Here is a 19,923-nt window from a genome sequence, read left to right on the forward strand (position 1 = left end):
CAAATGGTCTGTTCTTACTGATTTATTCTTTTGCAACTGCTGCAGGCCTACCACAAAGTAACCAATGGAACTGCAGTAAGATGTGAAGCTTCCCTCCCCTTCTGCCTTATCCCATCTCTGCCTAGAGATGAATTCATTCATCTCTACCTGTAAATTTACATGGGCCGGAGTGGCTGGGGCTCTGAGCTTCCTGACATAACAACTGTAAACCCAACAGTGAGTGAAGAGCTGTTGTCCAATAGCTTCTCATGCAGATTCCAGAAAGAGGCGTGAGAAGGCCCATGACTCGGTAGCAGAATGTGTGCTTTGCCTGCAAGAGGTTCCATGTTTAATCCATGGCATGTCTAGTTAAAGGAGTTCAAGCACTCTTTAGATATGTGATTGTAGAGAGACACACATGGCCTCTTGGGTCAAACAATACTGGCCTAGGGGGATCAGTGATCTGACTCAATGGGTGAGATTTGGAACCAGTTCTCTTTGACCCTTGCTGCGGCAATCACACAGCCCCCACTCTGCTGAGAGGCACGGGCTGCATACATACAAGAGGAATATTCAGACTGTTCATGCACATGTCAGGTGGGTGCAACGTGTGCCTGGCCATTCAGACAGGCAGGAAATGTGCCCTGCATTAGTTTTAGAGATTTGCTACCTGGAAGTTCCTGGGAGTTATTTAATCTGGTCCCAGCCCATCTTCAGATGAGGTGGGTATGGGAGGAACTTGGGGGGAGGCAGATGTTTGTGTGTGATTGTGCACCTTAAATCCGGAGGGGAGGTGTGGCTAGGTCAGACCAAATCTCTCATGTGATTGCTCATAAAGTCAGGCAGCTTTGTAAGAACAACTTTATAAAACTGTTGTTATTTATGGTGTTCCTGTTGCCACATAGCTATTGACAGTGGTATTTGCACAATAGCCTTGCAGAATTTTATTTTGGAGCTTCATATTTAAAAAAGCCCAAAATACATATTTAAAACTAAAACTCCAGTGGGCATGCTTCACTGCTCTTCTAAGATATATTTTTGCTGTAGGTCACTGGATCAGTAAAATCACTCACAAAACACAGGGAAAGTTTCTGGGTTTTATTTTTTTAATGCTGCCGAGAGGGTTTGACCTATTTCTCGGTAGCAGAAATTTGTGCCCCCTGAGGAAAAGTTGCATTTATATCACATGTTATCCAGGCTTTCCAAGCCCCAACAGACTGTTGTGTATGCCGAGGAGAAAACTTTGTATTAGAACTGTGAGAAATAACGTGCCAGCTCTAGATAATGAAAGGGAACCACACGTGTCATGAAAGGCACATTTCTGCTAGCTTTTTCTCCTTTCTGTTGCTAAAAGTAACCACATGTCAAGTAATCAAATTTAGAGATTTTCGTTGGAAGCACTTGTTTCTACTTTGAAGAATCTAGATGCCCTTGATTATGGTTCTTAGAAGGGAATAGCTAAGTTTGAGAAGCCACAGGTTTTGTTTTTTGCAAGTCTGTGTTCAAATGTAATGAATCAGCTCACAAAAGACAAACTACCTGGGGCAGTAAAATGCTAACAATGCAAATAAGGCCATTTTTGTTTGTGATCTCAGTTCACAGAAAGTACATCTTTTAAAGCAAAAGAAGTGCATGAATGAGTGGTACAGAATACTGCCTTGCTTGCATTCCACATTTTTCACCCATGTACCCCTGCTTCTGTTAAACATAGATTCTTCATGTTCTACAATATTGAGGGTACATCTGCTTGCCCCAAGAAACCATGTAAAGCTTTCAGTGTTCCAGCAAGTAGCCCAGATTCTCTAGATTTTCCTAGTTTGAGTTCCTGGTTTATGGTGAATTGTAGAATCCCAGTCATTCACATAGAATGAATCTTAGGTTATGGTGGTCATACATTTGATGCAAAAACTTGGTTCTTTCCGCACTACTGTTAAACAGTGTTCCATTCTGAGCTGTTAAGATGCCTAGTTACATTCCATATGACAGCTTGCAGTTTCTATTATTAGGGTGTTGATCACAGATGGGTTTGCAGGGAAGTACATGAATCGGAGAGAACAGAAAGCCAGAGATGAGGTTCTAGTAACAAGATCCTCTGACATGATCAAGCTGATTTCTCCACATGCCATGTAGGTCAACTATCTTTTCATATTGCAGAACATTCAACTGGACTGTCAACAGATTTCTGCATGGTTAAGCCCTCTGGCTGAAGCCTCTTTGAAAGGCAACCTGATTAATTAAAGCTGAACTTTTTTGTTCCACTGGATTTTGCAGAAATTTCACTGATGCATTTAAAGCATGTTGGTTGGTTGATATGCATCTATTCTGTATTGGGAGGGTGACACACTCTTGCCAAATGTATCTCAGCCATGGTCATTTGAGGCTGCATAGCAACAGGTAGGGGTGTGCATCCCAACGTTCCAGAGCTAAAAATACAAATACAAATTGCTGTTTTGGTTAGGTACTGTGGTTTCCAGAATGGTAAATGTAAATCCTGGATTCTTAGGCATTAGGAACCCAACCCCCTCAAAAAATCCATGTTGTTTTTCAATAATCTTTAAATTAATAATCTTTACAATATCAAATAATCTTTAAAATATAAATCTTAAAATATAAAATGCTTAAAAATCTATTCCCATTAAAATCTGTCCACTGTCAAACAGTGTAGGATGCATGGATTGTAAAGACACAGCTGAAGTATACTAGCTGCCTGGTGGATCACAATCACCCAAAGCCCACCTGAAAAAGAGTGGCCTTGCATGTCCTGCGGAACCTAGGGAGGTCCTGCAAGGTATGCACTTCTTCAGGTAGCTGGTTCCACAGGACAGGGGCTGCTACTGAGAATGCCTTTGCCCTTGTTGACACAAGGTGGGCTGTTTGTGGACCCAGAGACACTGGGAGAGGCAGTCTCAAATGTATATGAGTTCCAGGCCATTTAGGGCTTTAAAGATAAGTACCAACACTTTGAATTGGCATGAGAAACTAATTGGGATCCCGTATAGTTGTTGTAGGATAGGTGTTATACGCGTTAAAGCCAGTTTGGTGTAGTGGTTAAATGTGCGGACTCTTATCTGGGAGAACCGGGTTTGATTCCCCACTCCTCCACTTGCACCTGCTGGCATGGCCTTGGGTCAGCCATAGCTCTGGCAGAGGTTGTCCTTGAAAGGGCAGCTGCTGTGAGAGCCCTCTCCAGCCCCACCCACCTCACAGGGTGTCTGTCGTGGGGGAGGAAGGTAAAGGAGATTGTGAGCCGCTCTGAGACTCTTTGGAGTGGAGGGCAGGATATAAATCCAATATCTTCTTCTTCTTCTTGACCATGACACTCCTGTCAGCAATCTGGCAGCTGCATTGTGGACCACTTGCAACTTCTGGACAGAGAACAGGCTGGAGGGAGAGAAGTCAGTGCAATTGCTTTCCAGACATAAATCAACTTGCCTTCATACAATTGCTAATAGATCTAGAAGGAGAGATAATGGGTGGGTCAAACTCTTTCCATTTTCCAAGCTGGGAATAGAGACTGGAGGGCTTTAGGCTAGAATGGCCTTAGCAGAAGACAGGGCAGATTCACTGAGTGGAAGTGGTCCTTGAGATACCCTGGCCTTAAGACATTTAAGGAAAAATCCTCAGCTGGTCTGCTCAATAATAAGTCTAATGATATTCAGTGGAACTTGCTCCTAGGAAAGTGATGTTAGGATTGCAACCTCAGAACTTTAAAAATCATCAGTTGCGCATTGAATTGGGTTTGGAAACTAATGAGAAACTACTTAAGGTATATTACTCCAGTATTATGTACTGTCTTCATTCATTTCCAGTTTGTTTCCTTTAGGATTCTTTCTCTGACATTTTGAACCAACTATAGTTTCCAAACAAGGCCATTCCACCATGCAGTGCGTGTGTTAAAGTAGTCTAATCCGGACATTATTTAAGTAATTTTCAGATGTTATGATCTTAGGGTTGCCAAGTCCAATTCAAGAAATATCTGGGGACTTTGGGGGTGGGGGCAGGAGACTTTGGGGGTGGAGCCAGGAGACATTAGGGGTGGAACCAAGATCAAGGCTGTGACAAGCATAATTGAACTCCAAAGAAAGTTCTGGCCATCACATTTAAAGGGACAGCACACCTATTCAATTCCTCCCTTCCATGGGAAATAATGAAGGATAGGGGCACCTTCTTTTGGGGCTCATAGAATTGGACCCCCTGGTCCAATCTTTATGAAACTTGGGGGGTATTTTGGGGAGAGGCACTAGATGCTATACTGAAAATTTGGTGCCTCTACCTCAAAAAACAGCCTCCCACCCCCCCACATCTCCAGAAATTTTCCTCGCCCAGCTGGCAACCTCCTCCCCCCAAGAGGGAATATTCTCCTCCAAGCCCTTCTCCCCCCCCCCCGCCCAACTGTAGAAATCTTCATCGTGTCCCGCAGGCCAGCCAGTGAGGGCATGCAGGCAGTCCCCTAGAACTACAATGAATTCCCAAAGTCCAGATTCCCGGAGGGGGGGGGGGGCTTAGGTCCGGCCAAGGAGGTCTTTTGTTCTCCACCCGAATCAAACTCCCCCACGTGTTTCTAGGCATTTCCCATCCTGGCTGGAGCTGACCTCCCCGTCCCCCCGCCGCCCTTTACCAAGGTTCTCCAAACGGGCCGGCTGTGCGCCGCACCTTCACTCTACAGCGCCACAAGAGCCTTCCAGCTGCGTGCCACCTTCCCAGCCGGACTCTGCTCCCGGCGCCTTGTCTCTCTCCGGTCCCCGCCCCCCGGTCTGGCTGAGCGGCGAAGGCTGCAGGGAGGCCGCCGCTTGGTCCCCGCACACCTTCCCCAACAGCGCCCAAGACTCCTGACCGGCGCTCCTCCAGCCACTGAAGGCGAGGGCGAGGCAGGGCCCCAGGGAAGCGCTGCGGCTCGACTCTAGCTCTGGCCATGCTTTCAGAAGCAGCAGCAGTGGGCAGCCAGCCAGGAGTGAGGTGCACCCGGTGCCACCTCTGGAGCCGCTGGCTGGGCTGCCCTCAAGGGTGGGAAGGGAAGGGGCAAGGAGAAGCTGCTGGGATCGGGGCTGGGTGGGAAGGGCTGCCATTCCCCCCACTTTCCAGATTTTTTGCAAGCGGGGGGAGAAGGCTCCAAATCGGGGGTCCCCAGCCCAGGCGGGGGATTTGGGAAGCCTATATGATCTTGTGTACTGGGAGTATACAAATGGGTATAACTGGAGTGCCTATTATTACAAAATGTGTAGTCATCATATTATGTGAACAGGAGCAATGCTATTTATAATGTATGTTCCGCTCAGTATGTACGAAGTGGCTACTGGGTTTTTCAAAGTTTTCATGCATATCAAGGCTGTATATGCATGGTACATACATGTGTTACTTCTTTTTACTCAACATGGTGACTGTGTATATTGCAGCAGCATGCACTGCTTTTGTGCATAAATAGTGGGCTCCTGGTGCTGTAATGTCTGAAAAATACAATGGACTTGAGAAACAATGCTGGAATAGAACACTTTGAAGGATGTACACTTCCTTTGCCTCACATCTCACCTGTCCAATTTATTCACTTGAAGGAAGAATCAGGATTTTTCTCCTTCAATAAGGAGGCACACTTTTCCCTCCAAGATCTTTTGCATAGTTTCAAGTTACCATGGCAAGACTGGAGTAAAAATAAATGTTTTTATGGCCCTTAAACAAGCTTGAGTAGCACCCTGTCCATCAGCAGCAATGCTGTGCGTATGTATGTAGTATAAGCAGTAATTTAAAAAGTCTAGGTGCATGATGAATATGCAGTAATTGGAGCGAGATTGAAGATTAGGCCCTAATTGGAAATTCTTAGGCACTTTCCTAAGGCATGCTGAGTCAAAGTTCCCTTTAGATGGAGGACTGTACTTTGCCAAGTTTAGGAAAACCCAGTCTTTGATTGCCAGTTGCCCTGTGTGAAAAAACATGGTGATGCTCAATTGTGGGTTGTTTATTAAAGTCACACCTCAGTGGAGACTCTCGTTGATTAACTGGGGAATTGACATTCAATATTGCAGCCAGATGCAGCCTTTGGCTTAGTTCCTAAGCTACAGGCTTCTCTTTTAAATCATGCTTGGCTAATTTTCCTTGTCAAGGAGATTTGTGAGCCAATGATGTGTTGGAATAGACTTTGAAGTGAAAAAGGAAAGGAGGATGCCCAAAGAGTGGACGGGGCTTACATGCATAGCAGATGTTCCTATATCAGGGCAAAGGTATTTTCTTTTTGTGAATCCAGATCATAGGTTGTATTCAGTTTATGCTGTTTTTACTCATGCAGAAAACATGGAATTAAGTTTGTACAAACTCTCTGGCAGATCATAATGAAGTGGGAAATCAGTATAAATAAATTTAGATATCTAATCTACATCATCTGAATGGTTTGGAATCAGAAAATAATACTGTAAAGTGGGGGTGTCAATTGTGCTGCCCCCACAGGGCTTGTATGCTGTCCATGAGCAACTGTCATCTGCTTCCTTCTTCCTCTCTCTTGCTTTCTTCTGCATCACAGCTTGCTTTGCCAGGATCTTTCAGTCACACAGGAGCTACAGAACAAGAGATCTTGCTTTGCCAGGCTCTCTCAATCGCACAACAGAGCTACTGAGTCAAGCTTCTCTGCCTTCCCTTGGCTGAGGGTGAGGCTCCTTCCCCTGGAGAGGAAGAGAAGGGGAGGGAGGGAAAGAGTGACAGCTTACTTTGCTCAGTTCCCTCAATTGCACAGGAGATATACAAAGAAAGCACCTTTAAGACCAGTGAAGTTTTATTCAAAGTATGAGCTTTTTGCCTTGCTAGAAAGAGAGAGAGTTTTGTTGGGTTGTTATGCCAGGGCTCTTCTGAGTGCATCTGGGTGGTTCCCCTCCTCTTTTTCACTGTATTCATGATCCAGTCTTCCAGTGTATTCATGAAACAGTCTTCTCAGTAGAAAAGCAATGTGAACTATTTAGATGAGGAATAACAACAAGCCAGTGAGGTGGATTAGGCTGAGAGAGTGTGTCCATACTAAGTTCACCCAGCACATTTCCTCTGCAGACGACTGGGGATTTTGAATTTATAGAGCTGTTATTGTCTACAGTCACCTAGCTTCCAGATTACCTCAGAACACTAGCTAGCAAATGTACTAATTGGTCTCTGTTAACCAGTAATTTAGCCTAATTGTTGAGTGCCACAAGAAGGTATAGTCTTAATGCTGTCATTGTTACTAGGGGTTTAAAATTGAACAGGTTTTCAGTGTTTTATGGTGCAAGGATTTCATCACTAAGATACAGAGATGCTACTCTGCATATGTGGACAGTTAACAGCCAGTGGCAGGTTTTTTTGTAACATTGGTTTTTGTCTCTTTCTGTGAATTTTTTGGAAAGTTTTTCCAAGCCCTTCCCATCCTTCATTTGGCTTCTGGCTAGAAATTATTAGCCATTAAGGAAGTTTCTGATTGTCTTTGTACAAATTCCCTTGAAATCAAGGGGTGAGACTGAATAGAACTTGAGTTAAGGCCTTTTGATTGGTGGCACTGGAAACAATATACATATTTTGCTTAAACTTGCCTTTTAGCATTGTTGATATGGTTCTTGCATTGTTTTGAGGGCATGAGAACACAAAGGCCTTCATTTGAGACAATCTGAAGAGTGCATGGCAGACATTAGTAGAGGGGGGAGGCTTGAGGAATTGCTAAGTCTGAGAGCCATGATTCTACATTTAGGTTTGCTTGGCCTGGTATAAGTTGAGCTACCGAAAGTCCAATTTGATGGCTCCCCTTGGGCACTGGCACGTCTTGCAAGAAAAGGAAATTTCAGAGTTATGGAATTGCAGGCTTTGCTATCATGCCTTGACTCCTTCCTCCTTTATTATTTTTAATCTTGAATGTTTATATACTTTTTTGTATTATATTGGTTGGTGTCTATGAAAAGTATTGCATGACTTCTGATTTTGGAGTTTTTCTAGACTGCTACTTTCAACCTTTGTCTATAATTGTGAAATATCAATCAGAAATGTCTCGTCTTGCAAACTATCTCCTTCCAGAGGCAACTTTATCTAATGAATGTTCTAGAAAATATCCCTAAATATATAACTATGGACACAAGTAGACATAGTGGCATCCCTGAGCTGGACCTGTGAATGACACCACTTTAGCACCTAATGCAGGCAATTAAAAATGCTGCAGGGGCTGCAGCATGGCAGGACCAGGTGCTGTTCCTCACCACATCTTTTCAAGTGCTGAAACAACCCCCCACCCCCAAGCACCTATTTTGACATTTGAAAAGTCATGAGGAGGGGACAAGAGTGTTTGGCCTGCTAAACTTCAGACCCAATCAGGATTTGGCATCTTTAAATCCTCCCATTAGAATCTAGAATGGTGGCAGCATCTCCAGGTTTCACTTGGGGAAGCCCTCACATTTAGTTGTGCCCTAAGCACTACATACTAATGTGTGTGACAGAATTCCCCATGCCCCCTTCATTGTTACAAAGCAGAAATAGGATGGGGAAATTTGGAGTACAAAAGTGGCATGGTGAGGATGTTTAACTCTTGCCTTACAACTGTTTTCCCCTCCTGCCTACACCAAGTTATTTGCTCCAGATTCCATCTCAGTGTTTTGCCTCACAAATCTGGGACACTTTGTGGGAAGATGGGGAGGGAGTTGTCTCAGAAAAGCTGTCAGGAGATATCATGAGCCCGCAGACAAAGATTTCCTTCGGCCTTCCTTACATTTATTAGAATGCTATAAGATGCTTGATAAGAATGCAGCAGCACCTTACCAGATATCCAACGTGTTCGGGGTAGTTTAATCAGCCCCCTGGAATGTTCTAACCCCTCCATTAGGTATTCTAAGAAACAGAGTCTCAGGGATTGATTAGCAACACTCATGTGGCATTCATGGACTGGTAACCAGCAAGAGACTGGAGCAGAGATGCCATTGGCATATCACTTCCTGGGAAAAATGAGGACGTGGTATCACACCTCTCTAGGAAACAGCAGAAACTCTATGGTAATTTTTTTCCAGTTTCAGCTCAGTTTCCAGAGATTCTGGGTTTTCTTTGTAAGTGATGTCACATCATCCTCATGGCTTTTTTTTGGTATTTTTCTCTTCTTGATATTGCTCAGAACCACAACTGAAAATGGGAGTTTAGGGCCCTAAATGCAGTTTGGCAGTCTTAATTGCAGTGAGTGCGTGTGTGTATGACAGGGGTTTGCTGGATTTTAATGAGCACATACAATTTAAGAGAATAAATGTTTAAGTTAGAGAATTTTCAGAAAAAGCTGAGGTTTCTAAACCTTTCTCTGAATGTAACTGATTGAATTTCTATTTCTAATCCATAGAAGGAATTAATCTTTCAAGCAAAGCTATAAAAGGGCATTAAGGTGACTGGGATTTTCTTTCCACAAAAGGCTACAACAATAACACCTACATACACTGTTTCAGTATAGAGAATCAATTTTGAGTCCCTTTGTCTGTTATCAGCCTAGTAGTAATCCTGTTGATCCTCCAAGGACAAACTACGTCTTGCAGCAAAGTTTGTGCTAGTAAGGACTATTTGACGTCTTATGTTGCAGCAAGATACCTATGGGAAGTTTTGCTTTTGACCTGTGATAAGAGAAGTGTTTTCCTTATTTTGTAAGTTTTGATTGTCTTTAAGTTTTATTTCATTAAGGGTATCTGTAGAATTGCAGAGTCTTCCATCTCAATGAGAGAGCTAACAGCAAATGTTACTAATTTCAGCCTTTGGGTTAAAAAGAATGCTTCATGCCAATAACATTCACACAGGGGAGGCATAAACACTGATTATTATTAATAAATGCCCTATGTTTGTCAGTCCTTGTCTCTAACCCAAAGCCAATTCAATGTTACTATTTCCATTCATTGAGTTATTTTCTGAAAGTATTTGCCATATCTGGACAGGATTATCCAGGTGAATTATTAATCTACTGATATTTGCCCTGTGAGTCCTTGGATCCACTGTTTGGGGATAGTTGGTTTTTGAATGTAAAAGTCTTAACAGTTTAGAGCTGACTTGCCAGATAGATAGATTATGTTTGAGGAAGAGGATCAATTGTTGCAATTTGCAGCTTGATTAAAGCCCCCCTTTTGCGATCGCAGCAAACTCAAGAACAATTCAATACACTGCTACATTTTCCCTCCCAAATTAACCAAAATTAAAAATGTTAGAGCCAACAGTTTGAGCTTTGTGAATCTTGGGGTCTTGAAACTTATGTGAACTTTCTTTTCTTTCCTACTCAGAAAAAAGGGGGAGCATGCCCTCATTTAGCACCCCTTGAGAAATTTCCACTTTTTGGAGTGTGGAGGTCCCTAGAGACTTAGCATTGTTTGACAGTGGCTGTGACAGCCTGAGACTATACTTCTTTCCCAGGCCCTGGGTTTACACAGGGCATTGCATTTGGAGGTCAGTTTCAAGGTTAAGAATCGCTGTTGAATGATGTTCATATTCCCATAGATTTAGTTTTCGGAGTATTCATTCATAAAGAAATAATAAGCCACAACAGATAATATTGTATTTGTGCAGGGTCTGTCTTAACTGTTGTGCAAACACACTGTTTAAAATAATGGAAGACATCCCTATTAGGTTGATCGAAACATGTACAACTTATGCATGAAGGGGAAAGTGGGACCATGTCCACTGGCCTTGCCTTTGGATGCCCACATATCTGCAGAGAGCCTAATGCGGGTTCAGGTATACCAAAAACATTGCAGAAAGCTGGGGCTGGATTGAATATACAAAATACACAGTGTGTGTGTATATACATAGGGCTCCCTGCAGTCATTCATCCCTGTGTTTGTACACACTATAGCTACATAAGAACATAAGAGAAGCCATGTTGGATCAGGCCAATGACCCATCCAGTCCAACACTCTGTGTCACATAGTGGCCAAAACAAAAGGAGGTTCACAAGTGGGGCTAGAAGCCCTTCCACTTTGCCACTTTTTAACTTGTAACCAACAGATAAATCAAGTCAAACCAGAAAAGGAGGAGTAAAAATATAAATAAAAATATACTCTACTCTTTAGAATCAATGCAATCTGAACAAATAAAATATACTTAAATAGATATGTGTACTCTGCAGAACATTCCCTTTGCACACCATTAATGCCTACCATAAAAGACCAAACATGTTTTAATGTATTGTCTTTGTCGAGGGTCTGCCACACCCTGTGATACCGAGAACTCCTTAGGAGAAGCAGAGCCCTGTGCAGGCAGCTCTGAGTTAGCAGAAGCTGGCAGACAGAAGGATGAGCTGCAGACTTGTCAGAATTCAAAGCCAGCAGAATCACCAATACCCTCCAATCCTGATTCCAGAGGTGAAACTCCGTTGATCCTTTCTAGCCCTCCAGCATCACTCACACCCTTAGAGCACAGGGCTCTGCAGAGAGAGAAAAAGAAAGAAGCTGTAATTGCAGTGTTTTGGTAATCAGTCAGGTCAATTGATTAAAATATTTTATTGATTTTAAAATGAGCCCTCAATTATACAAGGTGCTGGATTTTTTTTTTTTTTAAAAGGCTATTACAATTTTACGCAAACAGCAAGAAGCTGGTGCCATTTTAGTGGTGTCACCTCAAGTCCCATTTTGAGAGAAAAGCTTATAAATGCTTCAGATGAATAAATAAATGCTTCTCTTATTCTTCTGAGACTATGTAACACATGCCTACACCATTTTAAAATAGATGTCACACTTTTTTGGCATCTGAACTACAACTTTATTCATATACAGGGGTGAAATTCTAGCAGGAGCTCCTTTGCATATTAGGCCACACACCCCTGATGTAGCCAATCCTCCAAGAGCTTACAAAAAAGAGCCTTGTAAACTCTTGGAGGATTGGTTACATCAGGGGTGTGTGGCCTAATATGCAAAGGAACTCCTGCTAGAATTCCACCCCTGTTCATATAGAAATGTATGTTGATTTCTCTTGATTAAAACTAGGGATGGACATGAACTGGGAAAATGGAGATTAGTCCCAGTTTGTGGTTCATGAGGTCCCACAAACCGAGAACTGGGATGACCCCCCCCCTTTTGTGAACCATTTTGGGTTTGTGAAGTTCATTGATCTTCCCTCCACCATTCTGTCTCCTCTCAGAGATTTTGAGTGTGAGCTCCTGGAAAGGCTCCACTTTTTCAGCAGAGTCTGTCTCCCCTCTCCACTTCCTTCTCAGCATCCTGGATACTCTTCTCCTTCTTTCAAATAGCCACCTCTTGAGCCTCCAAACAATTTTGCCAAATCATCACAAGATTTTGCAAAAGCCATTTAAAGGGAACATTCCTTTGGAATTACTTTTGCTAGCTGCTAGCATGTTTGAGTGAGGACCAAGGAGCGAGTAAACCTGGAAGTGTGTTTACTCACTATTTGGACTTCAGTTGTGCACTTTGTGGCTTGCAAAAGCCATTCAAAGGGAATGATGCTTTAAATGGCTTTTGAAAGCCACGCTGGCATCAATGTATCTGCCACACAAACCGCTGGAAAATACGGCAGTTTGTGGGCAGTTTGTGAACAGCTTGATCACATGAACCGAGGCTCATGAACCATGAACCAGGCCCATGATGAATTTTGGTCCATAAATCTGTTCATGCCCATCCCTAATTAAAATGCTGGAAGTGACATCAGGATCATTCAGATTTATTTCATATGTAATGAAATAATATAATTAAAGTAACTCTTCAAATTACTGGTAATAATTGAGCCCTTAATTATTGACTATTTTACAGCAAAAACAATGTGTTCTGCATATTGATAGGGAATCTTTCTCTAGCTGAAAAATACTTTGGGTCAGAGAATGGAAAGCTGCACTGATACCAACAATGGTTCACTGTGGCATTGAATATTGCAGAAGTTGATGTACTGATGGTGTCAAATCAACATGATTGTTTTAGGGCAGATTTGTTTTGAGGTCAGAACTGACATACATGAGACCTTGTTGGGCCAGACCATATTTGTTAAAATGTAATGCCAGGTAGCATTACATTATATATAAACTTTATAAAGGACACAGACCAACACAATTAAAGATTTCGAATATCTCAAGGGAACTGGGCAAAGGAAGCTCTGGTTCTTTCCCTCCCTCCACAGGGGATGGGGGGGATAGAGCCTCAGCCAATAGAAGGAAAAGTGGCTTGGCTCAGTAGTTCTGTTGTGCAATTGAGAGAGTCTGGAAAAGCAAGCTCTTCCTTCCCCACTCCTCCCCAAGTGAGGAGCCTCAGCTAGTAGAGAAAATAGAGGCTTTGCTCTGTGTATCCTGTACGATTGAGCAAGCCTGGCAAGGCAAGCTGTGACACAAAAGGAAGCAAGAGAGAGAGAGAAGAAAGCAGACTTGCTTGTGGGCCTGATAGGAACCTTCTGGGGGTTTGATTTGTCCCCCGGGCCACACGTTTGACACCCCTGTTTTAGGGTATTGATGACCATGAATGAAATTTTTTTTTTAAATCTTGCACTAGAACCCTTGTTGTTATAATGTTAAACTGGCAGAGCAATCTTTTCTGTAGAAATCAGGACTTTTTGAGCAGGAATCCACAGGAACGCAGTTCTGACTGGCTTAGCATCAGGGAGTGTGGCCTAATATGCAAATGAGTTTCTGCTGGACTTTTTCTACAAAAAAAGCCCTGGTAGAAATTGTTGTAGTAACAGAGCTTTGATTTATTGTTTTGAAAAGACACAGATTGATGAACTAGGATTTCTTTAATCATGTGATAGCCTTTATTTTTAAAACTGGTCCTCGGCATATAGGCACATCACTGCATTCCCCCCCCCCCTGCTTTTCTTTCCGGAATAAAACCCAATGCTTTTTCAGTTGAAGTCCAAAGAATGAATCAGACTTTATGGCTGCCATGTGAAAACTGTTGAGAAATGCTTCTGTGTGGTGGTGATCTGTGGTGGGGGGTTCTGATATCTGAAATGGCTCACAAAAGAACTGTACATATTATCTTTTTATTTGGGTTTTGTTTTTTTGTGCGCATGTGCACAGATGTGTGCCAGTGCCTGGAAGTCATGGAGACCTCTGGTGACTCTTACTGGAGAATGGAGGACATTCAGAGAAGTTGATGGATAGCCTTGCCTCTGCCTCCCACCTCTGGTATTCTCTGGAGGTCTCCCATCCAAACACTTGCCACAGTTGGCCCTTCTTAGCTTCTAAGATCTTACAAGATTGGGCTTGCTTGGGCTATCTAGGTAGGGCAACTGTACATGTTACAATATGTTGTTGAAGGCTTTTATGGCCAGAGTCCATTGGTTGTTGTAGATTTTCTGGGCTGTGTGGCAGTGGTCTTGGCATTGTGAGACCTGACTTGCCAAGACCACAGCCACACAGCCTGGAAAATATACAACAACCAATGTACATGTTACCCTTATGTATGTTTAATGTGGCTAGTTAGAACAGTGGGTTGGAGCGTTCCACTTGTGTCTTCTTACCCTCCTTCTGCCTCCTTAGATGCAATCACTGTCTGTAACTCAAGAAAAGGATGGTGTACATACAAATTGCATGCATGCAAGCTATTTATGAACAGTGAGGGAGCCTGCATAAGAGGTAGTCTACTGCTAAAATACTGAGAATAGATATGTCAACACATGCCTATTTTCACCAGTCTATGAGATTCTCAGGGCCACCTTGGAGACAGCATTCTGGACTTTTGAACTTAGACCGATTTTGCACTAGGGCTTGTACCTGGTAGAGAGCCCTTTTGCCCCCGGGGCTTCTCTCCATTTTTGCATAAGCTGCCATGGAGCTGCTAGTTGGCGGGCTGCTTTGCCTTTCCTGCAGCAAGCAGAAACCACTTGTCAGTGAATGCTGCTTGCTGCGGAATAGCGGTGCACCAACTTGCAGCTCTGGGGCAACTTGTGTGAAAATGGAGAGAAGCCCTGGGAGCAAAAGGGCTCTCCACCCAGAACAAGCCTAGTGCGAAATCGGTCCCAGTCCCACAAGGCAGTTATTAGGTAGTTGTGGAATCATTGACAGTCCTCCCAAACTCTTGGTAGCTCCTTCCTGTGTGCCAGTCTGAATTTTTGCTGTACATTTATGACCATACTTCTTGTTGTATGTGTGATTGAAGTTAGATTATCAAAATGTATTCCAAAGTTTTAAGCCATCCTTACAAGAAACAGATCTTAGCTTTGCCTCTGAACAGCAGCCTGTGTTTTAGGTATCAGAATGATGTATCAGGAGGTATGGGCTACAATGTCACCAATATGCAGATGATACACAACCCTGCATTTCTTTTCCAGCTAATTCCAATAATACTGTTGATGTTCTGAACTGGAGTTAGTAATGGGCTGGATGACAGTGAAGAAGCTGAAAGTTAACCCTGATAAGACAGAGATTCTCTGGGTTAGCAGACAGGCAGACCAGAGACTTGAGATCTCTCCTGTCTTGGATGGGGTTATTCCTCCCTTTGAAAAGCCAGGTACACAGCTTGAAGTACTGCTTGACACAGTGGTCACCTTAGTAAACTGGGTGACTACTGTGGCTCAGAGTGCTTTTGCCCAGCTTTGGCTGGTGTTCCAGCTGCACCTGCTTCAGTCAGACCTAGCCACAGTGATCCATGCCTCAGTTACATCTAGCCTGTACTATTGTAATGCATTGTACTTGGGGCTTGAAGAGGGTTTGGAAGCTGCAGCTAGTGCAGACTGCTGTGGCTGCACTGCTCGTTGGGGCCAAGTACTGGGCACCTGTGACCCCGATATTACAGCAATTACACTAGCTACCTATCTACTCCCAAACCCAAATCAAAGTGTTGGATTTGCCCTTTAAAGACCTGCATAGTTCGAGATAGGGATATCTGAAGGACCATCTTCTCTCATATGTTCCTGCCCATGAATGAAGATAGCCTGACCAGTTGATTGAAGACGCTTGTCTGGTGGACATTATTAGAAGGTCTTTTCAGTGGCAGCCCTTACAGTTATGAAACAACCTGCCCAGGGAGGTGTGCCTGGGCCCTCACTATCGATCTTCAGCAGCAGTTGAATACAGTTTTATTTAGGACTGCATTTGACTGATTTAGTTTTTATTTATTGGCAATCCTAAGTGGAGTTTTTAAATTACGATGTTTAATGCATTTTTATAATGGCTGTTTTAATTGTGTTTTTTATGTATAATTGCAAGCTGTCTTGAGTTCTACAAGGGAGAAAGGCAGCTAATAAAATAAATAACATCTCTTTACTATGTCTTTGCAGGTGTATATCATAAAAGTAACGTGGTCAGACTCAACTTGCCATACCATCTACCGCAGATACAGCAAGTTCTTTGATCTCCAGGTAACAGACGGGTTTTCCTGTTACTGCTATGGGGGAGATATGCATATTCTTGATTTCCTGCATTGCCTAACAGTTCCATTCAGATGCTTTCTGAACATATTGCACGCTTTGCATCTAGAATGTTCAGGAGATGCAATGGCAATTTAATTGACGAAGGGGAAGCTATTTAGATATATTTTGGGGGGATTTCTTATGCTAATGTGCTACTTAGTGGTATTTCCTGCTGAGTAGTTCCTTCATGACAATTCTTTGGATTCCAGAAGCTTTTCTCTATTGTGGGTTAGCTTCTTATTTGCCTATGGTTCTGTCATAATATTATCCCTTCCAACTTCACTGCAGTTACTCTTCCTTGAACATGATATATTCATCCATTCATGTCTTCCTCAAAGTTCATCAGGCAAGTGGCAATAGTCCTCATCCCCCAGAGTAATCTTTTGCTCATTGAGTCCTAAACTTCTGGTAGCCTGAGAAAATGACAAGGAACTGTGAAGTCTCTTCATGCATTTCCCATTTCTTATATTTGCATTTCTCAGATACTGTTTTCAGCAACATTGTTTTGCTATTCGTATGGTGTTTGTGCAACTATCCCCTGAGTGTAGTTATTGGGGACACATTTCCTGCCATCATACATTGTATGCTGGAATCCTGTTTCAGACAGCATTGTAAGCCTTGCATCATCACAGGTCAGGTGGACCACTGGCACAGGAAGTTCCCTCTCATCTGGTGTAAAATTTCCTTCCTAATGGCAGTAGCTTTTGTGTGAAAGGAGCTAATTGTCATTGGTGAAACCAGTGGGTTATGTGTTCTAATCTGGTCACTGTAGCTATTTCTTTCATCGGAAACAGGAAATAACTAAGATGTGAGTCATGAGAAAGAAGTGATGGATTGCTAGTATACGGTTGGCTTGATTATGCTTTGGGGAAAACTTTGATGTCTGTCAGAAGCTTGTGTCATATTGCTTTGGCTGTTCAGAATTCACAGTAGTTGCAGTTGCTAACATAGATGGATGACAGCTTCAAAGGAATGTCTTGACAGACAACATCAATTCTTTGTTTCATACTGAGCACTTAGGGAGCAGACTAATACTGGCTCAGCTCTTTTTAAAAAAAGATTGACAAGTGTCCATTCTGTCACTGTCCAATAAACAACGTTCATTTGCAAGCAGCTGTCCAAAGTTGGAAACCCAGCAATTCCATCTGCTTTAGTGTATGGGCAACTCATTCCACTGACATCTCTGATAAATGCATGTTATGGCAACTAGCTTTATGAGTTATATCAACAACTTCTTATATAGATAGCATGAATTTGCATAAAGCTGCAGTGGCAATTTTGCAATATTTTCTGTATTTCCTTCTGTTTTTCTACGTGAAAAAGAAATATTTGAGCTACTTGATTTGTCTGCATCTGATGTTTGTATACAAAGCTATTTTAAAAAGTAATTGGTTTCCTTTATTTGTTAAACTTCAGCTATTGCCTTGTCTGTGTTCTTGTAAGTCTGCTGCACTTTCCTGTTAGGTTTGAAAAGTTCCCATCAAGCTAAAGTTATCAATGGGGTTAGTGTGTTGCACAGGAAATGATGTCTCCAATCAAGGGAGCAAGAGTCTTGAAAGGTCCCATTGATAAGTGGAAGGGGAAGGGGGGCTAACACCAGTGGAAAAGGTCTGTTGAACAACATGTGTCCCTCTCCCTTTCTCATTTGAAAACATTGCAGGAAACTAACCCGCCCTCTCTCCACCCTTTTTCAGTCCCGTTGTCCCTGGGCACTTTAGGTGCCTTTGTTCTCTAAGCACCACTGGCACACAGAAAACTACAGCATTCACAGTAAAAAGTTTAGTGACAAGCAGTCATGTTTAGCAATCTGCATGTTTTTTAAAGCACATTTATTCCTTTCATATTTTTTAATGCCATGTATCCACAGTTGCTCAAGCTAGCTTGCACCATTATTGAAAACATGTATATCAGAACACAATACTTTAAGAATACTCCAAAAAAGCCTCAAAAGGAGTAAATCATGTTGTTGATGTACATATTGGATCCAAAGGGCAATGCAGCATGTGTTATCTTGTTTTGTCATATTGGTGGCATAGAATTAATGCCTAGTAGTATAGCAGAAAGGATCACCATCTTTCCAAAGAAATTCTTTAGCGATGTTTTAGCGGAGTTCCAGAAAAGCAGCATGCTCTGAGGGTCAGTATCTGCTTGCCTGTCAAGAATCCAGTCTCTACAGAAATATAGTATTGTGAACAATGTTCCCTCTAAGCTGTGGAGTCTTGTGAGCAAAAACTATTTTTTGTGAGCTACTGGCATTAAAGTTGTGAGTGAGCGATTTGGCTACTGCATAAATTAGTTTGTTTTGGGACCATCCTTCCTGAGCTAAGACAAAAATGTGTGAGCCAGAGGCTAAAAAACTATGAGCTAGCTCACACTAACTGAGCTTAGCGGGAACACTGGTCATGGGATTCTTTCCCCTTCTTAGAGAAGGAGCAGTGTGTTACTGTGGCTTTCTTTGCCTGCCCTGGTTCCTGTCCTTCACTGTCCACTTTCTAACACTTTCTTCCACATTCTTCTCCACAGTTTGCTCCCTTATGCTCTTCTCAATCTATGCAGTTACCATGGCCTTTCTGTCGCAGCTTTGGTTTTGTTGATTTTTCTAGTAAGGTGTACAGATGCCCCCAATTGTTAGCTATTAGAAAACTGATTGAAACTTTCCTGTTTCAGAGAGCATATGTCATGGCTTCATTTTAGAGATTAACCTTAGCTTCTGTTCCTACTGTTAATTTTTAAATGTATACTTATGATTATGTTTTGTTTTAAACAACTCTGAATTTTAAAAAGCACTGTATCATTAGGCTATATGGTGTTTTTACTCTATGCCTTATAACCCTATCAACCATTTTATCAGTACATGACACTCTCTGGCCACTCTCCTCTCTAATAGAGTGAATTTGAAATGCTTGAATATTGAGAAAAATGCTACAGGAAAGAGCTGGGATGAATGGGAAATTCTCCTTGTATGACCAGTAGTGCTTTCATACGGATGGTTCTGCATGCAGTGGGTTAACAAAGGAGCTGTCTGTCTGCTGAATGTGATGTCTGGCTTTTTGAAATAGAACAGGGTGTGGTCATCTGATGGAGTCCTATGTGATTATTGCAAGACAGTGGCCACGTGTGGCTATTTTACTGTCAGCAGCTTGCATCATTATTTTCCATGCTGGATTTGGCTGTGTCCCTTTTCTGTGGGAGCTGCATCCACTGTCTTGAGCTGATTTCAAATGTCCTGGAGAGGGGGAAGGGTTAGGAGAGCCAACCAAAAAAATCAAATAACTGCACGAGGAAAGACCGGGAGGCGTGTATACTTTACAACTTTGCTAGAAGTTTTATACGATGATAATGGAGTTTGTTTCTCATAACTTCACATGTCATTGTGACAGCAGGCATAGTCCATACCAGAGCTCAAGGAAGGGAGCTCTCAGCCTTGTTAATGACTTGAATAGGCTCCATTGGAACAACTCTGTTCCAATGTTTTGCATATGTTTACCTTCTGTAGGGCTGACAAAATGCCCATCTGTGAAGACCTAGACAGGTTGTCTTAAGCAAAGCATAATGTAGCTCAGCAAAACATGGATTGCTAAGGTCTATAAGCACTACTCAATTATTACAGTGGTTAAGGCTACTGCAGTACAAGGAAAAATGTGTTCATGC

The 19,923-nt window shown here is 42.5% G+C and overlaps 1 protein-coding gene across 3 annotated transcripts in view; it reads left to right on the top strand.

Annotated features, from left to right (window-relative positions):
- Positions 1-19,923, top strand: part of SH3PXD2A (SH3 and PX domains 2A) — a 378,650-nt gene that overhangs the window by 36,085 nt on the left and 322,642 nt on the right. For all 3 annotated transcript variants that reach the window (XM_060241731.1, XM_060241733.1, XM_060241732.1), the window contains exon 2: positions 16,141-16,221. In XM_060241731.1, coding sequence (XP_060097714.1) covers positions 16,141-16,221 — 81 coding nt within the window. The remainder of the gene's footprint in view (positions 1-16,140; positions 16,222-19,923) is intronic.

The sequence above is a fragment of the Heteronotia binoei genome, chromosome 6 (assembly GCF_032191835.1).
Source record: "Heteronotia binoei isolate CCM8104 ecotype False Entrance Well chromosome 6, APGP_CSIRO_Hbin_v1, whole genome shotgun sequence".
Lineage (NCBI taxonomy): Eukaryota > Metazoa > Chordata > Lepidosauria > Squamata > Gekkonidae > Heteronotia > Heteronotia binoei.